Source organism: Podarcis erhardii (genome assembly GCF_964252035.2).
Source record: "Podarcis erhardii genome assembly, chromosome: 17".
Taxonomy (NCBI): domain Eukaryota; kingdom Metazoa; phylum Chordata; class Lepidosauria; order Squamata; family Lacertidae; genus Podarcis; species Podarcis erhardii.
Window position 1 is genome coordinate 12,135,660 of NC_138515.1, and position 26,960 is coordinate 12,162,619.

General features: G+C 44.3%; 1 protein-coding gene across 2 annotated transcripts in view; it reads right to left on the bottom strand.

Annotated features, from left to right (window-relative positions):
* The window catches only part of DENND4C (DENN domain containing 4C), an 87,667-nt gene that overhangs the window by 12,115 nt on the left and 48,592 nt on the right, over positions 1 to 26,960 (bottom strand). For both annotated transcript variants that reach the window (XM_081844756.1, XM_081844757.1), the window contains 17 exons: positions 25,774 to 25,874; positions 23,352 to 23,570; positions 21,448 to 21,593; positions 19,925 to 19,960; positions 19,417 to 19,547; positions 18,794 to 18,926; positions 18,005 to 18,211; positions 15,598 to 15,726; positions 13,820 to 13,964; positions 12,212 to 12,358; positions 9,344 to 9,469; positions 7,679 to 7,825; positions 5,941 to 7,112; positions 2,641 to 2,821; positions 1,564 to 1,673; positions 716 to 891; positions 62 to 241 (listed from right to left, as the gene is read on the bottom strand). In XM_081844756.1, coding sequence (XP_081700882.1) covers positions 62 to 241; positions 716 to 891; positions 1,564 to 1,673; positions 2,641 to 2,821; positions 5,941 to 7,112; positions 7,679 to 7,825; positions 9,344 to 9,469; positions 12,212 to 12,358; positions 13,820 to 13,964; positions 15,598 to 15,726; positions 18,005 to 18,211; positions 18,794 to 18,926; positions 19,417 to 19,547; positions 19,925 to 19,960; positions 21,448 to 21,593; positions 23,352 to 23,570; positions 25,774 to 25,874 — 3,486 coding nt within the window. The remainder of the gene's footprint in view (positions 1 to 61; positions 242 to 715; positions 892 to 1,563; positions 1,674 to 2,640; positions 2,822 to 5,940; positions 7,113 to 7,678; positions 7,826 to 9,343; positions 9,470 to 12,211; positions 12,359 to 13,819; positions 13,965 to 15,597; positions 15,727 to 18,004; positions 18,212 to 18,793; positions 18,927 to 19,416; positions 19,548 to 19,924; positions 19,961 to 21,447; positions 21,594 to 23,351; positions 23,571 to 25,773; positions 25,875 to 26,960) is intronic.

The window sequence follows — 26,960 nt, forward strand, 5'->3', positions numbered from 1 at the left end:
CAAGAGGCTACATGAATTACCCCAGAAACGAAGAACTGCCCTGCCTCTCTCTCTTTCGTACCTTTGCTTTGCTGCGGTGCTGTTTTCTTCAGCGATGGTCTGGTTCATATCTGAAGTTTCGGCAAAACTGATCAGATCAGTAGCGGGGCTTGAAACAGCCTTTGGCTCCAGAGAATCCGTGGTTAATGGAATGTTGCTGCTGTGCAAACTATCACCAGAGGTACTCGGTTTCAAAAGCAAGCTAATAAGGAAACGGGAGCAAAAAAACCAAAGCGAACGAAAAAGGTTGGAATGCAAAATGTCCTATTTCGGGGGTACATTAGCTACAGTCAGAATTCACAATTGGCTTCAGCAATTAACTGTTATAGACCAGAAATTGATATGGACATTACATTTTAGTTGTAAATAAAAATAAAATAAATAAATGAGAGCCACCCACCAATTCATTATCGTGTAAAAGATTCTCAGGCAATAAAATTGTTTTAAATGAAAGAAAAACCCTGCACACACTTATTTTGCTGTGCGAAAAGAACAGAGAACGAGAAGCCAGAAATATAGCCAAAGGACAGTTCAGGTGTCAAAGGAAGCAAAGGAATGTCCCTTATCCCAACAGCTACCATTTAAATTTGCCACAAGCTGCATATGATGGAACTTGGAAATATCTACGCAGCACTTAAAGGCCCTTAAGGATTCACGCAGCGGCAAATGAACCAACCTTGAAAGACCACGCAGGTCTTTAAATTCCACATTAAGAAGAGGTAAGAAAGTGCTTTTGCAAAATGGGCATGTAGTATTCAGATTAGAGTCATCCGCTGTCCATCCCGCCATGATTTCTTCGTCGTAAACTAGAGCTCCACATACACGACACTGAGAACAACTTGACATTAAGACCTAACGAAACAACAACAACAGCAACAACTAATTACAATCGTTATGGGTTTTATGTATCAGAGGCTGTACGTGTGAACAGAACAGACGGCCATTTGCATAACGGGACTTCTGGAGCAGATTCTGAGAGTGCAAGGTCAGCTTACAGGGAGAACGAAAGGAATCGGAATCCCATTATGAAAGTGGAAATCCGCTTACAAATATTTAGAACTCAGAGCCCTTGGGGTTTTTTTTAAGTTCCTTCAAAGCTTCTCCTAATTAACACATCTCAGAATCCTTATTCTCGTGACATATTTTGTTAACTGTTATTGCACAAGGGATATGCAATTGCCTCGACCGTGATCCTTTGAGCATTTGTGTGTGGACGGAATATATACAGGCTGTGCCTGAAAAGGCAATGGATTCCATTTAGGCTGAATCTGAAGAATAAAAGGTATTTCAAATCATCATGTAACTTTAGAGTGAACATTCTCAAGTGGAACTTTAAAGAGAAATTGTTACAGGCTTTAAAATAGTTGACTTGATTATTTTTTTAAATAAAAAAAAACCTGAAATGCTTGTTTTCAATTCATTTTACATACTGATGAACAAGATCTGGTTCCACCAGGTACTGATAGTATCAAATGTCTCCAACATGCCTCGAAATAAATCTAGCAGAAGATCAACTATTTTTACCTCCATGGCACAATTTTGGAAGATGCTGGACAAACTGGTGTTGTGGGAAGAGCCATGTTCTGACTTCTCCGAATCCAGACCTTTCATACTTCTTGGAATCTGAACTTCACCTGCACAAACGGAATGGGAAGACGTTCAAGGCTGAAGGTAAGGCAACAGAGGAAAATGTGAAGACAGCTTGAGAAACATAGGATGCGGATAAGCCTAAACACGTATAGACCATTCGACTTCCAAAACGTTCAAAAACTGAAGCATGCATTTCCCGAAGCATTTACTTATGGAAAACTCAATACAGAAGCACGTTCAACTTCTGAAAAGTGTTCGAAAATCGAAGCATTGACTTTCGGGTTTTCAGCGTTTGAAAACTGAAATGTTTGACTTCCAAGACATTCGAAAACTGAGGTACCACTGTACAGTCATACCTGGGGTTGAAGTCGCTTCAGGTTGAGCGTTTTCAGGTTATGCTCCGTGGCAACCCGGAAGTAATGGAATGCATTACTTCTGGGTTTCGCCACTTGTGCATGCGCAATCAAAACGACGTCACGCACATGTGCAGAAGCGGCAAATCACGACCCGCACACATTGCGTTCTGCTCTGGATGCGAACGGGGCTCTGGAATGGATCCCATTCGTATCCAGAGGTACCACTGTAAAGTCTTGATACATTTGTGCTTTGGAGGATGGATGGCGGCTAACAGATTGAGGGTGAATCCTGACAAGACAGAAGTACTGTTTTTTGGGGGACAGGAGGCAGGCTGGTGTGGAGGACTCCCTGGTCCTGAATGGGGTAACTGTGCCCCTGAAGGACCAGGTACACAGCCTGGGAGTCATTTTGGACTCACAGCTGTCCATGGAGGTGCAGGTTAATTCTGTGTCCAGGGCAGCTGTCTACCAGCAGGATTCAAGCTCATATATTTACCTCCTGGTCTCCTCGATGCTGAATGCCACAAACACCTAACCCAGGAGTTTCTGGAATGGGGCTCTTCTAACCTTGCAAATTACCTGGCAACTAGAACTTTTCAGCACCTTGATCTCAAGTGTCAGACAGCCTAGCCTAGCTGCGAGGTGAGGAGAATACCTGCTTGGAAATGCTGTCTCCCTACGTCGCCACTGCTGTTGCTGCTTCCAAGACTGGTGGTGCTCTGGGCAAGTTCACTGGTGGCAAGCCCTGCAATTCCCATTTTGGGCGGCTGATTGACTCCTAGAATATGATCTTCAAAGCCAGCAGCAAAGGTGAAGTCAGGTCGGCTGGTTTCTTCCTTCAGATGAAAGAGGAAGGGGGGAGAAATGACAGACAAGTTCAATATCGCTTATCAGTGACAACCCACGTTGCTTCTCTGACATTCAGTTATCACTCTGTGATATATGATACGATATATGATATCTTTATTGTCATTGTCCCATACAGAACAATGAAATTGAAAAACTACATAAAACATTCAAAAACCCATAAAAACTCTGAAACCCCATTTTAAAATACACTATTCTATACTATAAAATAAACTATACTATAAAATACACCCCTTATGCTGCGTTTAGAACCAGAATTGCATTTGCGTAGAAACTGTTTCTCAGGTGGCTAGTCCTGGCCTTTATAACCCTACACCTTCTTCCAGAAGGCAGAAGCTGAAAGAGATTGTTTCCGGGGTGCGCACTATCCTGCGCTATCTCTGCCGCTTTCTTATGGCACCTGGCAGCATAAATTTGATCTGAGGTGGGAAGAATGCACCCAATTATTCTCTCTGCAGTCTTTACAACCCTGGATAGCATTGTTTTTCCCCTGGCCGTGCAGCTCCCAAACCACACACACAGGAAAAAAAAGCAAGGTAGTGGACTTGTATTTCAAGTGCAATTGTCTCCTAAATGCCTAGCATTTGCAGCCAACTCACTGCAGACAGAAGACGAAGAACAGCTAGCAGAAGAGGATTGCCAGAAGGAATTTGGAGGCACACAGCTATGAGGGAACAGAACTGGGAAACTTAACTTTGCTTGAGGGGGGGAAACGGCCATAATATATAGCCAGAATATGCAGCCAGGCTCCAATGACCTTCTTTAGTTGTGTCTATGGGTTTGAGCACAGCTAGTGGAATTCTGGGCCATCTTCCACATCCCTCTGTACAGCAGGCTGTTCACAGAACAAACTGCTTTTGAAATTCCTTGCCATTTCGAAAAGGAGTAGACCTCACAGTGTAAGGGGCTCTTTTTTGAAACCCCAAAGTTCCCTCCTCTGGGGAAGGTCTAACAGCTGATGTCAGGGGGTAGAACGGTCGCTGCTGCTGCTCCTGCACAGCCAGCTGAGGAAGCCATCCAGAATGCGGCAGCTAGACTGGTGACTGGGAGCGGCCGCCGAGACCATATAACACCGGTCTTGAAAGACCTACACTGGCTCCCAGTACGTTTCTGAGCACAATTCAAAGTGTTGGTGCTGAACTTTAAAGCCCTAAATGGCCTCGGTCCAGTATATCTGAAGGAGCGTCTCCACCTCCATCGTTCTGCCCAGACACTGAGGTCCAGTGCCGAGGGACTTCTCACAGTTCCCTCGCTACGAGAAGCCAAGTTACAGGGAACCAGGCAGAGGGCCTTCTCGGTAGTGGCACCCACCCTGTGGAACACCCTCCCATCAGATGTCAAAGAGAAAAATAACTACCAAACTTTTAGAAGACATCGGAAGGCAGCCCTGATTAGGGAAGCTTTTAATGTTTAATAGGTTATTGTATTTTAGTGTTTTGTTGGAAGCCGCCCAGAGTGGCTGGGGAAACCCAGCCAAATGGGGGGGGTTATAAATAATTTATTATTATTATTATTATTATTATTATTATTATTATTATTATTATTATCCTGTCCCTCTGGTCCACGCATGCAAGCCAGAGGGACATCATGGTTCCACCATGTACCAGCACAGCTGAAGGGACGGCTTGCAGAGCAGACATGCATGGTAGCTTCTTCCTTGCACTTGTGCTAGTCAAGGAAGCCACATGAGCTAGAGAGAAGGGGCGGCTTCCATAGCTGATGGGTGGGGAAGCAGCGGCTGCACCCTGCAAGTCAACTGTTAGGCAGGGTAAAGGTAAAGGACAGGGGTCAGCAAGGCTTACCTTGCCTGGGCCGGTTCACTGCCACGGAGCCCCCTCCGTGCGACGGATCACGCATGCGGCCGTGATTTACGGCGTCTGCATCTGCGCAGATGTGCTTTCAGGTGCTGCAAAAGCGACTCCCTGCGTTGCGCTGCACCAGTTTAGCGCAGATCGCGGGGACTCTCTGAGCAGGTGGCTCGTGGGCTGGTAAAACGACCCCAGTGGGCTGTTTGTGGCCCATGGACCTTAGGTTGCCGACTCCTGGTAAAGGACCACTGGATGGTTAAGTCCAGTCAAAGGCGACTCTGGGGTTGCAGCGCTCATCTCGCTTTCAGGCCAAGGGAGCCAGCGTCATGTGACCAGCAGGACTACACCGCTTCTGGCGCACGGAGAACCGTGATGGGAACCAGATTGCACAGAAATGCCGTTTACCTTCCCGCCGCAGAGGTACCTATTTATCTACTTGTGCTAGTATGCTTTCAAATTGCTAGGTTGGCAAGAGCTGGGACAGAGCAACGGGAGCTCACCCCATCGTGCAGATTTGAAGCGCTGACCTTCCTATCAGCAAGCCCAAGAGGTTCAGTGGTTTAGACCACAGCGCCACCCATGTCCCAAGGAGGCCTCAGCAAAGCCCTGATATGCCTCCAGCTCATGAGGAGACCCTCCCCAGAGCCCAAAGAGGACATTCTCTTCTTTTGGGATTCAGAAAGCGCCTCCGCACGAGGCAGGAGAACTCTCCAGGGCGCTTCCAATATATGCAATTTCACGCTATTACACACATGGAAGAGCAGAATGTAACCCCCACAAAAATTGGGAGTTGCCTGTAAAGAGCAAGCTATCACCAGGCTCCTAGAAACCATTAAAAATATATATAAATTCAAGATGGGAAGAAGAAAGAGTCCCCGCCAGAGAGAAGAATGACAAACTAAGCTGATGGACTATGCCAAAATGGCAAAACTGACGGGAAAGCTCAGGAACCAAGAAGACAAAAACTAAAAAACCAAAAAAATGGGAAAATTCATAATATATTTAGGAGATCATTGCAAGCAGATGAAAACATCAGCAGGATTTTGACCTCACTTGGAATGTAACAAACATTTTGGATAATATGGATTGATATAAAATATAGACCTTGGAATAATAAACAGTTTCAAATATTGACAACAGGATCCATGAAGGAGATGGGGGTGGGTCTTGAGATTCAGAGGATCTCTATGGATATGGATTGTTATAAAATTATATTTGTAAACCAAATAAAAATGGGTTTTTAAAACAATAAAAAATAAAATAAACAAATTAAAACTTACCTCATCATCTGAATAGCTGTATGCTGAAGACACAGCACCCCACACTTTGCTGGCGACATGAGCCGCTTGTTTCATTCCAGACTTCAGGACGTCCATTTTAGGTCCTGATAATATGTGGTCTAGCTTCAGGCCAGACAGAGTTGTGACGACCGCGCCCAACGAAGCCTGCGGCGAAGTTTTGCCTAAGCCCGTCAAAGATGTCGACCGTTCTTTTTGGCTACGCGAAAGAGCCAGTTGTTTCGGTCTCCCGGTGAACGTTTTGGACCTGGAGACGGCGGGGCTCTTCCGGCTCGCATTCGGAACCTGGGCTGGTGGAGCAGAATCGGAGGGCAAGCTCGACCTCCTCTCGAGAGAAGGGCCTAGGAGAGAGGGGGAGGCTGCCTCTTGGCCCATGCCGTCCGGCCTGTGGAGCTCCATGCTGGAAGATTTGCTGCCGAGCGGACTTTTCAGGTTCATGTAGCTTTCGATCTCGTCAGCCAGGTTGCGCGCCACGACCGGCGACATCAACTTTTCTTCCTCTTCGGCGGGTTTGGGCTCTGCAGTCTCGGTTGCCAGCAAAGACAAAGGGTCCAGGCCCACCTGAACGTCCTCTCGCTCAACAGGCTTGGCCACACCATATAAACTACTTCTCTTGTTCGCTGCGTCTTTGGGTTCCGCCTGCTCCGTTTGGGGCTGCGCGGTTTCAAGAGGTTTGGGGTTGGCGATCTCCACTTTGGCCGTGCGGTCATCATGCCCATTTTCAAGCTGTTCCTGTCCTTCCTCGGGCTCCTCCAGAACAGGGGATGACCTAGACTCTGCTTCCCAAATATTTTCGCTCACACGAGTCCTAGTCGTGTCTGTGGCAGAGAAGAACAGCCCGCCACCTGCGGTGTCAAAGCTGTGGAGTTTGCTCACGTGGGGCGGCGGTGATGTTTTGGTCCCAGACAGAGCCGCCGTAAGAATCTTTGCATCTGCACCCATCATGATGGCTACGTCGCTGGTATTCAAATCCAGGCTGCTTTTCTTCCGCAACATGCCTGCCCTGCTTTCGGAGCTGAAGCTGCAGCTCCTTTCTGAAAAAAGCTTTTGCTTTTTATTCCCTTTTTCGCTGGTTCTTTTGGGAGAAGTGTTGCTGTCAAACACGGAATCTTCAACGGTATCCTGAGCTATGAAAAGAGGACTGGATCCCGTTCCTTTAAACATACAAAGAACGTGAGCATGAATAAAACGATGCATCGATCCAGGAAATGCAAAAATGATGAATGCAAAATGCATGAAAAGCACAGGAGAATACAAAAGAGGGACCACAAAAAACATAAAAGCAAAATAATTTGATGAGCTGGCAGGCAAAACTACACATTACATTCAACATGCTTTTGCAAGAAGCATATTAAAGTTGGACACTTTCAAAATAAAAACAGCTACAGTCCTAAATCTCTCGCTGGGCAAGACCACTGGAAAGTTCAGAAGGGACCTACCTGCCAAACTAGTATTTTTTAATGCTGGGCTTAATTCTGTACAAAAGTTGCTAGAGATTTATTTCTCTCCCTCCCCCACTGCAAGAAATCCCAGATGTCTGGCAAAACATCTCAGCGAGAGAGAAGGCATTCTGCATATACTCACAAGCGCTGGTCTTTATTATTCCTATACACATTCCAGCACCTGACACATCAAAGACGTTTTCTTGGGCAGGATCAGGCTTGCCTAATTGGCCATCCGTTTTACAGCTACAATAACCAAAGTGTGTTCACTAACTCACCGCTGCTGCTCTTCCTGCCGGTGCTATCAAAAACACAAGAGGGAATCTTGACGATGCTGCTTGACGGGTGCAAAGATACTTCAACCGGACTGTGTGGTTCTGCATGATGATGTGGCTTTTCAACAGACTCACCGGCAACACAAAATTCTTCAAAAGGGAAGGGAGAGAGGGCAAAGAGTTAAATGCTCTGTCAGTAAAACAGAAGCTCAAAACCAGTGCATTGCAGCAAAGAAATATCATTTCTACCATTTTATAAAATGGATTTTAGGCCAGGCCAATACTTTTCTGGCACTTACACTTAGCTAAATATTTAAATTTAAACCACTTTGAGGTGTTTTGTTTTGTTTTTTACAACCAAGCGGTGCGTAACTTTAATAAAACAAAACAGAGTTTAATTCCATACACTCACACACACAAAAGGTAACATTTTAAACGGGGGGGGGGGGAGGGAATAGTGGCTGCAAATGAAAATGATGACAGCACCCTAAAACAGCCCAAAGACTTCCCTGAAAAGCCAAATTTTGGCTGCAGACTAAAAAGGCCAGAGATGAGGAGGGGATGCAAGACCTCTTTGGAGAGGGTGTTCCATAATTTAGGACATGTACTTGCTAAGCATCCTCACCCTCAGTATTTCACATAGCAGACAGATTGCTGGTAGTCATTTAGTCAGGACTAGCAGCCCTGGGTACCAACCTCAGCCCACATTCCAGCAGGGGAACCACTTGCAAACTTACCCAGCCCCAGCCCCTGCCGCTTCTCCTTGTTGTTGCTACCTGTTTCCCCATCCCCTCCAGGTGAGTGAGCAGTGGCAAGAGTGAGCACTTTCCCCTATGCTCCTTTCTGCCCTGAAATTCCTAGCTCTCGATGCACGAGGGTCTCCGACAGCTACGTTGCACAGAGAGCATCAGCAATGAAAGAGAAGGTTCAAATCAGCTGGACTTCTCCTGGCTATGTACAGTGGTACCTCGGGTTACATACGCTTCAGGTTACATACGCTTCAGGTTACAGACTCCGCTAACGCAGAAATAGTACCTCGGGTTAAGAACTTTGCTTCAGGATGAGAACAGAAATCGTGCTCCGGTGGCACGGCAGCAGCGGGAGGCCCCATTAGCTAAAGTGGTGCTTCAGGTTAAGAACAGTTTCAGGTTAAGAACGGACCTCTGGAACAAAGCAAGTACCATATTTTTTGCTCTATAAGATGCACCAGACCATAAGACGCACCTAGTTTTTGGAGGAGGAAAACAAGAAAAAAAATATTCTGAATCCCAGAAGCCAGAACAGCAAGAAAGATCGCTGCGCAGCGAAAGCAGCGATCCCTCTTGCTGTTCTGGCTTCTGGGATAGCTGTGCAGCCTGCATTCGCTCCATGACACGCACACACATTTCCCCTTACTTTTTAGGAGGGAAAAAGTGAGTCTTATAGAGCAAAAAATACGGTACTTAACCCAAGGTACCACTGTACTGCTATTAAAAAGCACAGCCTAGCGAACTCTAGCTGCGCTTTATTAATTGTTTGTTTCTCCAACCTTTTTATTCTGAAAGATTCAGGTGGAGGCTGTAAACATACTGAACATGTGCTTTCCCTAGCAAGATCAAAAACACACAAGGTCCGTTCGCTTTACTTAATAAAGCACCACTAAAGCAAATAAAATTGTCAAAGCCATACCTCCAATTAAGTCATCGCCTTTGGCAACAAGCGCTTTTTCTACAAGCGTATCTGTTGTATGAAGACTGTCTGCATCATCCTTTACAAGTTCATCTTTAGAACCATAACCCTGATCGGACTGAGCACCTGCAGGGAGGAAAAATGCAACAGATCTTCTAGAAAATTATTTCCCAACTGGCAAGCCCACATTTGATGTTTCACATTATTGGGGGAGAGGGGGGGGACTCTTGGTGCCTAGCACACAAAAATTACCCTCACATAATATTTAGAGTGCGAAGGGGAAAGAGCAGCAGCAGAGACAGAATGAAAATGTTTGTTTGATCTGCAGAGCGAATTTTCAGCAGGACGTTATTGAAGCTGACAAATGGTAACTCTCCCCAGAGGAATAAGGACCATTCCCAGGGCCATTATAAGGTAAAAAGGACCCCTGGATGGTTAAGTCCAATCAAAGGCGACTATGGGGTGCAGCGCTCATCTCGCTTTCAGGCTGAGGGAGCCAGTGTTTGTCTGCAAACAGCTTTCCGGGTCACGTGGCCAGCAGGACTAAACTGCTTCTGGCGCAATGGGACACCGTGACGAGTGCCAAAGCGCACAGAAGCACCGTTTACCTTCCCGCCACAGTGGTACCTATTTATCTACTTGCACTGTTGTGCTTTCGAACTGCTAGGTAGGTAGGAGCTGGGACAGAGCAACGGGAGCTCACCCCGTTGTGCAGATCCGAACTGCCGACCTTCTGAATGGCAAGCCCAAGAGGCTCAGTGGTTTAGACCACAGCACCACCCGCATCCATTATACGAGAACAAGGGAGACATTCATGGTGAGTTCCAGCACCTTTTCCTAGAAAAACAGCACTGACCACATACCCCACAATAATATGCATTAGTCTGCTCTTCTCTGGGATAGAAGCTAGTTAGCCCACTGCTGTTAGCTATTTGCCCATTACACATATACAATCCTACTGAATTAACCGGTCAGACCTCTGCTGTGCCTTGGGGTCTAGGCCTCTCACAGCACAGCAACCCCCAGCTTCTCATTCGTGCTGCTGATCTTCCTTTGAGGGTCAGCAGAATGAGGGATCTCAGCGGCTGCCAATCCCAGCAGCTGCCCAACGGTCACAGAGCCTATGAAAACCTAGTATCTCTCTGCTATAGCCCCCTCGTTAAGTCTATTAGGTGCACGAAGATGGTCAGAAGCAGAAATGCATGCAACATGAACTTGTGCCAAGTACCAAACAGAAGTTCTGCAGCACATCTCCTTATAGGATAGCTTGCTTAGTAGCAAAGGGGATCTGTGTTTTTGCTTATTGCCAGGGGCACTTCCTGGCATTGTGCCCAAGCTGCAATTAACTGATTAATGGAAAGTGCCTAACTTTGTTCTTACAAGTAAGTGTGCCACACCAACTGGTCATTGTTTACAATATCAGGTTAAGGGGAAAAAAAACCTCTAACTATTCCTTGTGCACCAAGTGACAAAAGAACCCCATTAATAAATGGGAAAATTTACCTGGAGTGGTTAACATTCAAGGGCAGAATTAGTGCACATTTGCCTCCAAGGCTTCGCGCCATGCAAGTCTGCACCCCACACCAAGGACAAATGCGGCACCAAGGGACAGCACAGAGCAAGAAGCAGAGCAAGAGAGATCAGAGAGAAGGAATGTTTAGTCGTCTACAAGGCAAAAACAGGCAGGCCATCTACACAGGAAAGAGAGACTCAAAACGCTTTAAAAAGGAAAGATGTCAGAAAGTTTAGTCCAGAAAGTGAGAGAAGAGGAAAAACATGGACAGGCTATGAGGAAGATCTGTGTGTGGCAATGACTTCAGTTTTGTCTTTATTTAAAATGCATAACATACATCATTTGAAAGGATGAATGAGAGGGGGAAGAAAACATTTAAGGAGTATTCATAAAAATACACTACACAGAGCTAAGGAAAAACCAAAGAAAACCCTAAATGCACATTCGTATCTGGCCACCAAATGTTGGTTACAATCTATAATGTTTCTACCTGATGCAAGTTATTGCTGCTTTGGCTGAAACACTATATTCCACATTGAGCACGCAGCTGCTTCTCAGCAATTTCCCCTTTTCCCTCCCCGAAACATAAGCCAAGTTCAAATATACATTTTTATATACATATAACACAATGCTTTTCCTGCCAATGGGTTGTTTGCCAATTTGTAATTTGAACAGCATGCTCTATTCTTATCAACAGATTACATGTATGTACAAGAATTTGCCTTATCCACTGGCTTCTGAAGACCAAATTGCTCTAGGGTGGGCGAATTCAAGTTCCAAGCTGACACAAAGCTACATTTCCTTATTATTAATCAACAGCACTGTGTCATGTCCCCTCCCCCCACTCTTTCCCATTAATACTGTCCCCAGTTATTCCTCCTTTAGGACCCACATCATGAGATGCAGAATAACGCCAGTGAGATACTTCTATGCCTGAACCCATGTAGAAACATGCACTCAGCCTGTGATTGACACATGCCATTCATTTCCTGATGATCACCCCGTGAACTGTGTTCTTATGGATTCGGCTGTTCAACTCTCAAAATGTCACAGTACACAATTTCTTGCAAACAGAGAGAACGTCGCGAGGGAAATTCAAGTCAGCAATGTATTAGGACAGTGGTTCCCAATGAGCTAAGGACTGCAGACCCCCCGTTTTTCAAAAGCCAAAAGTAGGACCCCCGCTTTTGAAAATGTTGATACCTCTATGGTAGTTTTTGTTATGTGGATGGTGCCGCGGACACCCCCCCCCCGGTTGGGTCGCACGGACCCCTCTGGGGTCCACGGACCACCAATTGGGAACCACTGTACCAGGAGGAGGGTGTGCAGTTAGTGAAACCCAACGTATCTAGTACCTGTGCTAGAGTGATTAGCAATGGAATCAAGCCTGACTAAGTCTCTGACGAAGAAGGTGTGCTCCCCACTGTTAGCATCATTAGAACTAGTCACACTATCATGGCTCACCGTGTCCCCATCACTTCCACCCGTGTGCATCTGAGGAGCTGAAGACAGGAACAACAGTGAATTAGATACAAAAGGCATAAATATTTTTAAAAAGAAAACAGACAGTGGATGGCTGCATTCAGAGAAAGCGCTAGACCAGGCTTCCTTAACCTCGGCCCTCCAGATGTTTTTGGCCTACAACTCCTACGATCCCTAGCTAGCAGGACCAGTGGTCAGGGTTGATGGGAACTGTAGTCTCAAAACATCTGGAGGGCCAAGGCTGAGAAAGCCAGTGCTAGACCATCAAGAATAACTCTCTCTTCCTTCATCCCTCCAGTGCAGCAGCAAAGAGATCGGAAGCTTACGTTTCAGCTTCGTATTCGCTTTCTTTGAGGTAAAGCGTAAAGGGACCCCTGACCATTAGGTCCAGTCGTGACTGACTCTGGGGTTGCAGCACTCATCTCGCTTTATTGGCCGAGGGAACCGGCATACAGCTTCCAGGTCATGTGGCCAGCATGACTAAGCCACTTCTGGCGAACCAGAACAGCGCACGGAAATGCCGTTTACCTTCCCGCCGAAGCGGTACCTATTTATCTACTTGCACTTTGACGTGTTTTCGAACTGCTAGGTTGGCAGGAGCAGGGACCGAGCAACGGGAGCTCACCCCGTCACGGGGATGCGAACCACCGACCTTCTGATCAGCAAGTCCTAGGCTCTGTGGTTTAACCCACAGCACCACCCGCGTCCCTATCGCTTTCTTTTAGCACACATTTAATTACAGTGGAACCTCAGTTCTCGAACGTCTCTTTTGACAAACGTTTTGGAACCCGAACGCCAAAAACTCGGAAGTAACTGTTTTGGTTTTCCAACGATTTTCGGAAGCCGAACGTGCTACGTGGCTTCCGTTTAGAGTTCCCCTATTGAATTGAGGCTTCCGCTTTCAGTTTTCGAGCTTTTTGGAAGTCGAACAGTCTTCCAGAACGGGTTACGTTCGAAAACCGAGGTCCCACAGTACTTTTATGAATCGCTCGCCCGTAAAACGCCCTTGAGCGATTTCACAAAAAGAAGAAAAAACACAATTATATACGTATAAAGCATATGTAATTTTTTTAAAAAATGGAAATCAAGATCTCTAGCCATCACATCATAAACTGTGGATCATCTTATTTTTGGTTAATGGAAACAAGCTGAAATGGTCTTGCTCTAACAACCGGAATTGAAATTAACCAGGAATTGCCCAGGTTCGGAGGACATGGAAAGCTGTCGTTAATCAGAAACAGAAGCAAAAACTTCCCAACTTGTTTCTTGACAGGCCATTGTCCAGATTCTGAATACCTGTGGGTAATCTCACAATGGGTGGGGAAAGGTGCCTTTTCCCCACTCTCTTTCCAACAAGATACAGCTTGATGCTTCTCAAATTATGTTACATGGATCTTTGATGAAATCCCCTGATGCTACCTTAAAGCCAACGAGAGAGCTCTTTATACCCAGATTCTGCAGAAGCTGGTCTGTAGGATTACCTGGTATTGAAATAGCCTGCGAACACTGTGTTGACTTTCTGAGACATTGCCTAAATTGTGCCATGCTGTGCACCACATTTCGCAACTTCGTCCAGAGAAATATACCACTGCGATTGCTGCTAGGCCACGGGCTCTCCAAAACTGCCTGGAAAAGTGAGATGATTAAGCCAATGTTTCCCATAGTCAAAATGCTCTAACAAACTCAAATAACTCGCATTTATCTACTGCAATCTCAAGGACAATGCTATATTCATCATCAAACCTTTTATTCGCATCACATAAAGGTAAAGGTAAAGGGACCCCTGACCATTAGGTCCAGTCGTGGCCGACTCTGGGGTTGCGGCGCTCATCTCGCTTTATTGGCCGAGGGAGCCGACGTACAGCTTCCAGGTCATGTGGCCAGGATAACTAAGCCGCTTCTGGCGAACCAGAGCAGCACACAGAAACGCCATTTACCTTCCTACCAGAGCGGTACCTATTTATCTACTTGCACTTTGATGTGCTTTCGAACTGCTAGGTTGGCAGGAGAAGGGACCGAGCAACGGGAGCTCACCCCGTCGCGGGGTTTCGAACTGCCAACCTTCTCTGTGGTTTAACCCACAGCGCCACCCGCGTCCAATATGTGGCAACACATACAAACATCCAAAACAAATCAATACAGAATTACCACTTCCCCAGTGGCAGAACATCTCTATGTGGCCTTCCTAGATATTAAGGCTGCTTTTGACACTGTTGACAGGGGCCTGTTATGGACCAAATTGGAGACAATGGGCCTAGGACCCAGATTACTTTACTTGATCAAAAAGCTTTATACAAAGAACACCTGCCGTATAAGAACAACACCAGGGAATGAAATGACAGAGCCTGTCATCATAAAACGAGGAGTAAAGCAGGGCTGTGTACTCGCTCCCTCTCTTTTTAACCTCTTTCTTAACGACCTCGCTTCCTTAACGACCTCGCCCACAGCCCAAAACTCAATGCATTAAGCATTCTCATCCTTCTATACAATGCTATATTGCACCACAGCTGTGCTCAGGGGTTCCCCTCTTTGAAACAATCTCACTAACAACTAAACCTGAGAGCTGCTGGAATTTTAACATTTATGGGACAATGCCATGAAAAATATCCAACAGATTTGACTGATGAAGAAGTAAGATCCATTACCAGTTACAACAGAAAAGTGGCTCAAGGGATTCCTTTCAAAATACAATGAGCACGTACCATTCTTTCAGAATTGGCCCTAAATAAAGTGAAAGCTGGACCATAAAGAAGGCTGATCGCCGAAGAATTGATGCTTTTGAATTATGGTGCTGGAGGAGACTCTTGAGAGTCCCATGGACTGCCAGAAGATCAAACCTATCCACTCTGAAGGAAGTCAGCCCTGAGTGCTCACTGGAAGGACAGATCGTGAAGCTGAGGCTCTAGTACTTTGGCCACCTCATGAGAAGAGAAGACTCCCTGGAAAAGACCCTGATGTTGGGAAAGATGGAGGGCACAAGGAGAAAGGGACAACAGAGGACGAGATGGTTGGACAGTGTTCTCGAAGGTACCAACATGAGTTTGACCAAACTGCGGGAGGCAGTGGAAGACAGGAGTGCCTGTCGTGCTCTGGTCCATGGGGTCACGAAGAGTCGGACACGACTAAACGACTAAACAACAACAGGCCTAAACAGGAAGGTTCCTCAAGGTTATCACCCAGAATAAGAGGACTCTACACAGTGTGTAAGGGCTTCCTTGACTGTGGTCTCCCCCAACTGCTCACCCCATTGCTTGCTTACCTTGTTGTAGTACCCATATGTGATGGCATTGGGTGCTATGCCAGCAATTTTCATTTCAAAGAGGGCCCTCACAGCCAGAACAGGATGGCCCCAAAGTCCGCAGAGCAGCATCACAACCCTATAGCACACCTGGTAAAAGATGGGAAAGTTCATATTGTTAGAAGTAACTTCGGCACCAGATGTGACTACATGCAAAAGATAAAAAGGCCTCCTCTATGACTTTCTGCATGAAAAAGAAAATGAAATAATGACATTTGGATTTCAGGGTTGAAGATCACATTTGTTGATAGAAAGTGGCTTTGTTCGGTGTTATATTGGAGTAGATGAAGTAAATATTGTTTATATAGAGCAGACAGACGAAGAATTGCAAGACCTTTACTTTCTGAATTTTATTTTTCTCTCTCTCTTTTTCTTTTTTCTTTTATTTTAACCCTTTATTATTTTATTCACATAATATACATTATTTACAGCAAACAACTCCAAAATAAACAGACAACTCAAAAATAAAATCATATGTAACAAAACCACATGTCTCATGTTTTCATTTACACAGATCTCCTCTCTGATACTTTTACTTGATATTTCTTGCTGCTTCTTGCTTTCCTTATAGGATATTTATAAAAATTTAAATCTCTTAAATCCTATACCAATCTTTAATAATTTAAAGTAATCCCTTCACCTATTTTTCTCCCTCCCTCCCTCCCTCCCTCCCTTCCTCCCTTCCTCCCTTCCTTCCTCTCACTCTCCCTCCCCAAATCTCCTTTTCCCCCCTGCACTCAACCAGAAGCCGCGGAAGCCACGTCAGACGTTTGGCTTCCAAAAAAAAGTTTGCAAACCAGAACACTTGCTTTCGGGTTTGCGGCGTTCAGGAGCCAAGCCGTTCGACAACCAAGGTCCCACTGTAGAGGGTTGGTTGACAGCAGCGGAGCCGGAAGGAATGTTTATAGTTTTTAAAAGAAACTTTCAAAAATGAATTTTAAGTTTAAAACAGATCTCCAAGCTGGTACAGCACAGGCCCTCTCATATATAGTTCTCACTCTGAAGAAGGATCCCCTTTCTCAGAGTGAGGAAAGAAAAGGCAGGGAGGGGGTGGGGGGGGGAAATGATAATACCAATAATAAGCCAAGCTAATAATGAGGGGTTGGGCTTGAAATTCCCCTCACCACCCATAGATGCCACCCCAAACAAAGGTCACATTCTTCCTTATTCCTGTGCCAAACCTGATGGGACAGCTAGGTGGATTTTCAGTTCCTTATGCCAAGTTTTGGAAGATTATTCTGGTGGCGCTAATTCAATATTATACTATTCTCATTACTTCCAAACTTGACACCTAAGGGTGTCATCTGTATCTGCATGGAAATACGTTCTTTATTTTTCCCTATCTAAATTTGGTTGAGGCAAGGTTTAGAGGAGGAAACTCACTTAATAATAATAATAATAATAATAATAATAATAATAATAATAATTTGTTATTTGTACCCCGCCCATCTGGCTGGGTTTCCCCAGCCACTCTGGGTGGCTTCCAACAAAGATTAAAAATACATTAAAATGTCACACATTAAAAACTTCCCTGAACTCACTAAAGGAAGTGAGTGTGACGATATGTTAGAGCCAAGATTATTACATTCCCCATTACAGTCCAAGTGGAAGAGGAGACAAACAGTTTCAGAATAAGCTTTCAAAGTTTGCAGATGGTTTAAGCTGACCTGTCCAAAATAATTTCCTTTTTCTGCATCACTGCCATCTTTTTTCATGCTTTTCTCCCTGGGGAAACTTCACTTTCTCATCTGGCCATTAATTTATATTTTTATAGGTGAATTGTAAGAAGAAAGTTTTGAGCAATTGGACTTTTTACAAAATTACAGGAGGGTCCGGTGAAAGAAAGACATATTCCTGAGTATGTGTGCTTGACCGTGGAGCGAGGCAAATGTTATTCTCTGAGGGAAGACAACTAGAGTTTGCCGAAACTACTTTCCCACATTTAGAGAGGAAGGGGTTGTATACTGGGAACACATCACAGTTCTCTTCTTCCAAGTCTAACTCAGAAACAGCACCACCCAGGAATGATGGATGTTAAGGCAATTTCTGCGATTAAAAAGATCTAAAGTGATGCTAATATCTGACAGAATTTACCACATTTTCTTCCTCTGAGCAGTTACACTGGCAGAGTAAGATAGCAAGATTTCAAGTCACTAAATGGATTTCTGGCTTGCTTATTTAGACCATATCTGATTTCTGTATTCAGAGGGGGGAAAGGAAATATCTGAAGTTCATTTAATCCAAAACTAAGGAAGCTTGAAATTTCTGGTAAAAAAAACACAAAACGGTTCTACAATACAAATATCAAGCAAAGATTAAAAATGCATTTGGATCTCTTTATGTGGTATATGATTTTTTTTAAACTTACTTCATCTAGTGGTTCCACATCAGTTTTCCTCATTTTAATAAGAACATCATATGCCTGCTGCAGGGCTCTGACTTTGGGGTGGGAAACCCTAACATAAGCTGGGAGACAAATGAACCATAAGCTGTAGCAATGGCTGAAGAGACACTTGGCCCACTGAGAAGCATTTGCATAGTATTTCTTGGCAAGCTTATGAGCTGCTTTTATCTCCTACAGAAAAGTAAAGCAAAACAAAAGGGGGAAAAATCACAGTTATCAGTTGGAGCGTCACATCTCACAATCCTTTAACAACATGCAGTGTGAAAGACAGAAAGCAGTTCTGAAAGTATGGCTTTTCCCAGGGTTTTAGCTCTGCTTCAAATATTCAGAGCTGAATATTCAGCTATTCTCAGAGTTACATATTTATTTCATTTCACAAGACTTATATATACTGGGAGCCAGTGTGGTGTAGTGGTTAAGAGCGATAGACTCATAATCTGGTGAACTGGGTTCGCTCCCCCACTCCTCCACATGCAGCTGCTGGGTGACCTTGGGCTAGTCACACTTCTCTGAAGGCTCTCAGCCCCACTCACCTCACAGAGTGTTTGTTGCGGGGGAGGAAGGGAAAGGAGAATGTTAGCCGCTTTGAGACTCCTTTGGGTAGTTATAAAGCGGGATATCAAATCCAAACTCCCCCTCTTCTTCTTCTTATATATCACTTATTTTTTTAAAAAAACACCTCTCAGTTGTTTACATAAAATATATGCTTCCTCTTATATAATCTACTACATTGCTTTTAAATAAAAACCTGACCTGCTTTGTCCTCTTTGCCATAAGTGCTGGACTATTGGAAATGTTTCCTCCAGTTGAGTGCCTGCTGAAGGAAAGCTTGAGCTCTTGTGGTCTGTCAAAAAGCTTCAAGTCTAGCCTGGGGAAGGTTTTATAGCTGAAAGAGACAAGTTCAAAAGGTGTGAGCAAGCCTGTTTGTTTGTCTTGCGAGTTCCTGCGGGGTTTTTTTCCTTTCCCCCCTTTTTCTAAGCCGCTAAGCCGCTTATCCGCTTATCCGCTAAAAGCCGCTAATAGCGCTAAGCCGCTAAGCCGTCAATGGGCTTGCTTCGCAAGACGAAAAAACCGCTAGACGAAGAGATTCGCGGAACGGATTCTTTTCGTCTTGCGAGGCACCACTGTACTGTAATACTGAGATACCTTTCTTTTACAAGACATTGGGAATATCCATGCCGTAGCACATTGTTAATGAAACTGGGTAGAAAAAAAGCAAGAAACGCCAACGACCATCGATGCAACATTATCAGAATTCAGAACAGACCAAGACCAAGGTAGCAATGTAATTTTTAAAGCAGGAAGGCTAATATAAAAAGTTGAAGTATGATGGAAAAATCTTTATAAATAAGATGAAGACAAAAATGTATCCTTACCTGTATTTAGGTAGCCTATCCTGTCCGTCATCAGGGGGAGGCTCAGGTGGCATGATAAACACTGTGTGTTCACTCTTCTGCGACTCATCCAGTTCAATCAATCGGGTATCCTCTGTGGAATCCGTATCAACCTGCAAATACATCGAATTGAAATTGCACGTGATGTTAAATGCCTTGCCTTGCATCTCTAAGTACAGGAAGCAGCATCATGAAAAAATGTAGAAACAAATGCCAAGTCTATTTATTTGTTGATTTATTATTTTTACTTATTGCCTGGCCCTCACCAAATGGCCCCAGGGCAAGTTACAAAAATGTCCAATGAAAAAAATCAACGCATGGCCAGTTTACAAGACATGAATTTTGCAGCTATCATACACTCTGTACTAGCCTATCAAAAATTCTAAGGCATATAAATTAAACAACCACTATTCCCATTCCCACGATATTGTCCAGACATGCAAAATACCAGGAAACTCTTAAAATGTCCCTACAAGAAGTAAATAAATACCTTTTCTCCTTTTTCTGATCCTTTCTCTGGAAAAAGCTAGAAAAGGTCATAGAAATAAAATTAGAAAGGTATATAGCATATATTAAAAACTCCAAAACTGAGTATAATATTTTTTTCGATATTCTTTGCCTAAGAAAAGCTGCTATTAGATATTAAACACAGAAGGTTCCCAAAGGAGAAGTAGGTATACTTTTCAGTGTACAGGAGATTCATATACCCATGGCATCTTCTAGCCTGGACTAGCAAGCTGAGTGAGAGACAAATCACAGAGGCCCATGGATAACTCCCTCTGCCATTATAAAAGAGAGTTTGAGCTAGAGATGTGCCATTCAAAACAAGCTTCAAGAGCTCTATATCCACATGACTACAATTGTTGCCAAGTCCATTCTACTACATGGGCTTCTCCATTAAGGCTGATATATGTAGATAAAGGTTAAAGGTAAAGGTACCCCTGCCTGTACGAGCCAGTCGTGTCCGACTCTAGAGTTGTGCGCCCATCTCACTTAAGAGGCCGGGGGCCAGCACTGTCCGGAGACACTTTTGGGTCACGTGGCCAGCGTGACGAGGCTGCTCTGGCGAGCCAGCACCAGCGCAGCACACGGAAACACCGTTTACCTTCCCGCTATAAAGCGGTACCTATTTATCTACTTGCACTTAGGGGCGCTTTCGAACTGCTAGGTGGGCAGGAGCTGGGACCGAAAGACGGGAGCTCACCCCACCGCGGGGATTAGAACCGCCTACCATGCGATCGGCAAGCCCTAGGCACTGAGGTTTTACCCACAGCGCCACCCGCGTCCCTGTGATATATGTAGATACTGCGCTGCTATTTAGCCACACACATTCCCTGTATAAAACTACAATAAGCAACTCAACTCAAGCTGTTTCAGGAGGTGAAATTTCATCCCTGACACATCAAAGAAGGAGAGACTCAGGAGCATGGGTAGGCAAACTAAGGCCCGGGGGCCGGATCCAGCCCAATCGCATTCTAAATCTGGCCTGCAGACGGTCCGGGAATCAGCGTGTTTTTACATGAGTAGAATGTGTCCTTTGATTTAAAATGCATCTCTGGGTTATTTGTGGGGCATAGGAATTTGTTCATTATTATTTTTTCAAAATATAGTCCGGCTAATAATAATAATTATTATTATTATTATTTATTTATACCCCACCCATCTGGCTGGGCTTCCCCAGCCACTCTGGGCAGCTTCCAACAAAATAGTAAAATACCGTAATACATCAAACATTAAAAGCTTCCCTAAACAGGGCTGGCTTCAGATGTATTCTAAAAGTCTGGTAGTTGTTGTTCTCTTTGACATCTGGTGGGAGGGTGTTCCACAGGGCAGGTGCCACTAACGAGAAGGCCCTCTGCCTGGTACCCTGTAACCCCACAAGGTCTGAGGGACAGTGGACCGGCCCCCTGCTGAAAAAGTTTGCTGACCCTTGCTCAGGAGCATTTACAAAGAGAATCAAAAGCCTAACACTATCACATTTCGTTAGACAAAAAAAGAGAAAGAGGTTTTTACCTTTTCTACGCAGTCGTCAAAGAATGCCAGTCCAGTATCTTTGTCACTCACAAAACTGCATTCTACAATGAAGCTGCTAAATATCTGTGTCTTTGTTAAAACGGTGTAGAATTTTGTGTAGGCACGGTCCCTACTTTTTAAAAACCCTAGTTAAGAAACAAGACAATTTGCTAGAGATAAAAGGTTCACAATTAACTTTATTTGCATATTGAGCTTCTTATTTTAGCAACTTGCCATTTCCCCATTATATTATAAGTGTTTTATGCTCATATTTCTTTATATCATTATATGCCACCCAGTTTATAATGTCTTCTGGGTGGTTAACAGTCAAAAGTTAAAAACTATAAAAAAAGCAACCCACAAGAACCCCAGAAGTTAAACAAAGCAAGACCAACTACAGCATAGAAAACAAAACACACATGAACAAAAAGAGTTAAGCACGCTTGGGGATCTTAACATTCCTAGGAAAATAAGAGAGTCTTCATGAGATGCGCTGAACGTAGGCACCAAGCCTGTGTTGTAAGAATTCTAAGGTCCCAATACAAAATACCGTATTTTTTGCTCTATAAGACTCACTTTTTCCCTCCTAAAAAGTAAGGGGAAATGTGTGTGCGTCTTATGGAGCGAATGCAGGCTGCACAGCTATCACAGAAGCCAGAACAGCAAGAGGGATTGCTGCTTTCACTGCGCAGCGATCCCTCTTGCTGTTCTGGCTTCTGAGATTCAGAACTTTTTTTTTTCTTGTTTTCCTCCTCTAAAAACCAGGTGTGTCTTGTGGTCTGGTGCGTCTGGTAGAGCGAAAAAGACGGTAAACATTCATAAATGTACAAGGCAAACATATACATAAGTATATGAACCACGTGTCTGAAATAGTACAGGAGAGCAATCCTGAAGCCATTTTGAGTCTTCCAAATTGACCTCAATATATTTCTCCGCAAGGAGGGAGGCAAATGGGGAAAGCCTTCCCTTTGTCTCTCTGCTTACAAATCCTGTCTTCTTGGTGGGGGGGGGGGAGGGGAAAACACAACCAAAACCAAAAGGAGAAAGATGAATTGCCTTATCTTATCCAAATTTAACCTGCCCATTTCCTTTGAGAAGCTTCTATGACAACAGCATTTTCTAGGCTTATATATTCTAGGCTTGGTGCATTTGAGAAACCAACAAACATAAATAGGTTTTCCCATTAATTTCAACAGGGCTTGTGCAAGAAGATTCCAGAACACTCTGGTGCTGTGAAGACTTTAAACTCTACTGCTCTCCAACTCTGAAGTCCAATAACATGCACAGTGCAACCCTGTAGATATACTGGCAGTAAGAGTACAATATGGGCATGTCTTTAAGTTAACATCTTACATTAAAAACCTGACAGTACCAAACTATCGAAGGCTTTTCACCAAAGCCAGACTAAACATCTTTCCTTCTGCAGTGTTGGATGGCAGGTTGAGAGGAGTTCACTACCAGGACAGACTTTGCTCGTGTACTCAAGACATCGATTCCATAAAACATATTTTGTTGCACTGTGCAAAATATGAGCAAGCCAGGGCTGAACTGATACTACCCTTGCTGGTACCTTTCCCGGGAAAATCAGAGGCTCACTATGTCAGGTTCCTATTGGAAGACCGAACAAATGCTAGAACATTAGCAGTGGCAAGGTTTTTATCGGTGGTTGCAAGAACAAAAGATCCCTATATTCTGAACAAAATGCTTGTTTAACCTGGAGGTAGGCTGTATGCATTGTGTATTGCTTTGTAATGATTTGTTGGGTCTCTGGACCGTAATAAAGATTGATGATGATGATGATGATGATATACAGAGGACGTCTGTGAGACACAAGCTGAGAATGGCCCTGTTACTACTGCTAGCATTTCATTTCAACCAGTGCCCACATTCTTCTCAAAACTCACCTTGATTGTCAAACAAGGAATCTGTAGCAGTAGCTTTATTTGAAGGTGCCTGGGTGATAGGTTTAAGAAACGTCCTGTACCCTTTTAAAATAGATGCCATGAAGCGTAGAAAGGCTTCCTGAATCTCCGTTTCGAATTGCGTGTTCTTTTTGTGCCATGAGAAGTCTGCCTCTATAGGGGTCATCTCAACCGCAGAGCCTTCTTGTGTCTTTCTGTGAACTGGGGTAGAGGTTGGAAGGAGGCAAGCTGAATTAAAGGGGTTTTTTCCCCAGCTCCACAGGTGTGGTTTATTTAAATATTAAAAAGGCTAACCATCGAGGAATGCTTAGACAGAGGGGAATTAAGAGTGAGTGCAATTTACAGCGTTTGGAACCTAAAACCTCTATGGGCTTTGACTTTCAACTCTACCATTCACCGTAACATCTTAGCCTCAAGCTATTATGTCATACCCTTTTATCAGCAGATCTGTGAAAGCTGAAATAAAAGTGTATGCTAAGTCAGTGAGGTTACTGAAACTAGCATTATGCTTGGCACTATGCATTAAAAATATAGCCTTCAGTAAACAGCAAAATGTGTTTGTCTTTCCTAAACACACAGAAAAAGGAAATCTCCTTTGCAATCACCACCCTGGCACTTTCTACTCGTCACGGGAAAATGTGATGTGTGCCAAGAAGAGTTTTAGCTATAATGCACCATGGCTTTTTTTCCATGTGTGTGGAAGCAAGCAGTTTTACTGCAGATAGAAACAACAGCTCTTGATAAGAACCAAGAAGAGGACCAAAAGAGGAAGATAAGAAGTTCCCCTACTGATTCTGCAGGGTAAGTACACAGGTAGTAGTAATTTAGGTAAAAGGTAAAGGCACCCCTGACCATTAGGTCCAGTCGTGACCGACTCTGGAGTTGCGCTGCTCATCTCGCTTTATTGGCCGAGGGAGCCGACGTACAGCTTCCGGGTCATGTGGCCAGCATGACTAAGCCGCTTCTGGCGAACCAGAGCAGCGCACGGAAACGCCGTTTACCTCCCCGCCAGAGCAGTACCTATTTATCTACTTACATTTGGACGTGCTTTTGAACTGCTAGGTTGGCAGGAGCAAGCAGGGACCGAGGAACGGGAGCTCACCCCGTCGCGGGGATTCAAACCACCAACCTTCTGATCGGCAAGTCCTAGGCTCTGTGGTTTAACCCACAGCGCCACCCGCGTCCCAGTAGTAATTAAACCCCTTCTATAATTTAACCTCTTCTATATTACCAGCAGAGTTCACACTTCACACCAAAGTATAGTTTTAAAAAATAATATCATTACCAGCATGTTTTTGCATGCTACTCATATCGTCCTGCTTTGTTCCTGCTGTTGGCACCAGGGAGAAAACAAACCAGCTTGGTTTCACTTCCAAGCAAACCAGAGCCCATGGTTTGTTTCCTCCTAGGAATAAACATCAAATTCCAAATAAACCACAAGTCCTGGCTCACAAATAAAGGGAAGCTAGTCTCTGGTAGGGCTGGGCGATAAACAGTAGAACCTCGGTTTTCGAATGTAATCCGTTCCAGAAGACCGTTCCGAGTTCTGAAACGTACGAAACCCGAAAACTCAATAGCCGACAGCTAGGCCTCAGGACCTTGCACTCAGCAGAAGTCGCACTGCATGTTCGACTTCCGAGGTGTGTTCGAAAACCGAAATGTTCGTCAATGGAGACGTTCAGAAACCGAGGTATCACTGTATTGATATATCATCCAAAATCGGTTTGAAGTTCACATTGTGATAATTGTTTCATCATATTTGAGCTGGAAATATCATGAATCACAATGTGTGTAAGGGCTAGGCGATACCTGGTTTTCAACATTGCGATAACTCACTAGCTCAACCTCACAATATCACCAGCTAAACACTGCAATCTGCCACAATGTATGAAATTAAGGATGGAACTATAGAGAGGCGAACAGGACAATGTTGGGGCAACTGCTACTACTCAGGGGTCTAAAACGGATAAATGATTGAGCGGGTGGTTGCTGAACAGCTCCAGGCACGCCTGGAGGATGCGGACCATTTGGATCCCTTCCAGTTGGGATTCAGGCCTCATCATGGGACTGAAACTGCCTTGGTCGCGCTGGTTGATGATCTCTGGCGGGCTAGGGACAAAGGTGAGAGCTGTTTCCTAGTTCTGCTGGATCTCTCAGCAGCTTTTGATACCATCGACCATAACATCCTTCTGGACTGTCTAGAGGAGCTGGGGGCACTGTTATACAGTGGTTCCACTCCTTCCTCCTGGGCCGTGTCCAGAAAGTGGTGGTGGGGGATGAGTGTTCAGACCCCTGGGCCCTCTTGGGTACCCCATAAGGGGAAAGGAGCAGGTTTTTTTCCTTATAACACCACCATCTTCTTTTGCTTAAATCAACTTTATTCTCCTTCTACACCATGGTTTACCTAATGCCAGTTGTGGATGCAATTTCTTTAAGGTGCTGAGCAGGCTTTTGCATGGCTTCTTGGGAAGTTGCTTCCAGTTCATGCTCTTCTTATCATCTGATCTACACGATTGAGAAAACACACACATACACCCACAAATCAAAGCGGATACATGTTTCAAGGTGGAAAATGTATTGCTTTATTCTAGCATTTCTTAACGCCCAAGAAGAAAGTAAATTATAACACTCCCACACTCCAGAGCACCTTTTGTTTTTTCAAAGTGAAACATCTGGTAGCAGCTATTGGGTTTTGTGAAAAAGCGATAGAGCTCTCTTAACTGAATTTGGATCTAATCCCAGAACGCACAAATTTTATTTAAGTTTGATTTAGGCAGTATTCCAACACGGAGTTCCCTATCTTATTTCAATGTCTGCATTTTTAAAAACGGTTTTCCACATTTTAACTGATTTCCCCCTCCAGTCGGGGAAGGAGGGAATCACTCAGGTACAATTAAATTTGGCAGGCATACAATTTTGTACCTTCATTGTAGTTTTAATTTTAATGAGTCTTGAACGTGCATGGCAACAGATTCAAGTGTTTTCATTTTTCAGATATGCCTTTAAATCATTATAACTGCAAGAACTGAAAATATTCAAAACCATGATGAATCACTATGCTGTTATTTCTCTGAGATGAAGGCCAGTGTCAGAAAGAAGCAAGCATGTTTTTTTTGCAGAGTGGGAACAGACTGTCAATCAAAAATAAATAATTTGATCCAGGACCCAGGAGTGGGGAACTTTTGGCCCTCCAGATGTTGCTGGACCACAACTCCCAACATCTGAAACCACTGGCCATTCTGGTAGGACTGATGGGAGTTGGAGTCTATTTGCATCTGGAAGGGAGGGGAAATAACCGCTGGAATCTGTTGTGTCCATCAGCATGCCATCATTTCACACAAAACCTACGCTATGAATGCAAATGTGGGAACCGCTCCTTTATAAGCAAGATCAAGGACAGAATCTAAATAATTAGTGTTTGTGAAACATGCACAGCTGCAGTATAGAGCTTCACAGTTTCTCTGCTGCTTAAAATGAGGCCTGTGTCTTCTGCAAGGGAAGCTACAACAAAAATGCAGAAATATAATTCTGGCTGTGTGCAGCTCATTAACATATGCACATAATCCTTTTTGGGATCGTGACCAAGACTGG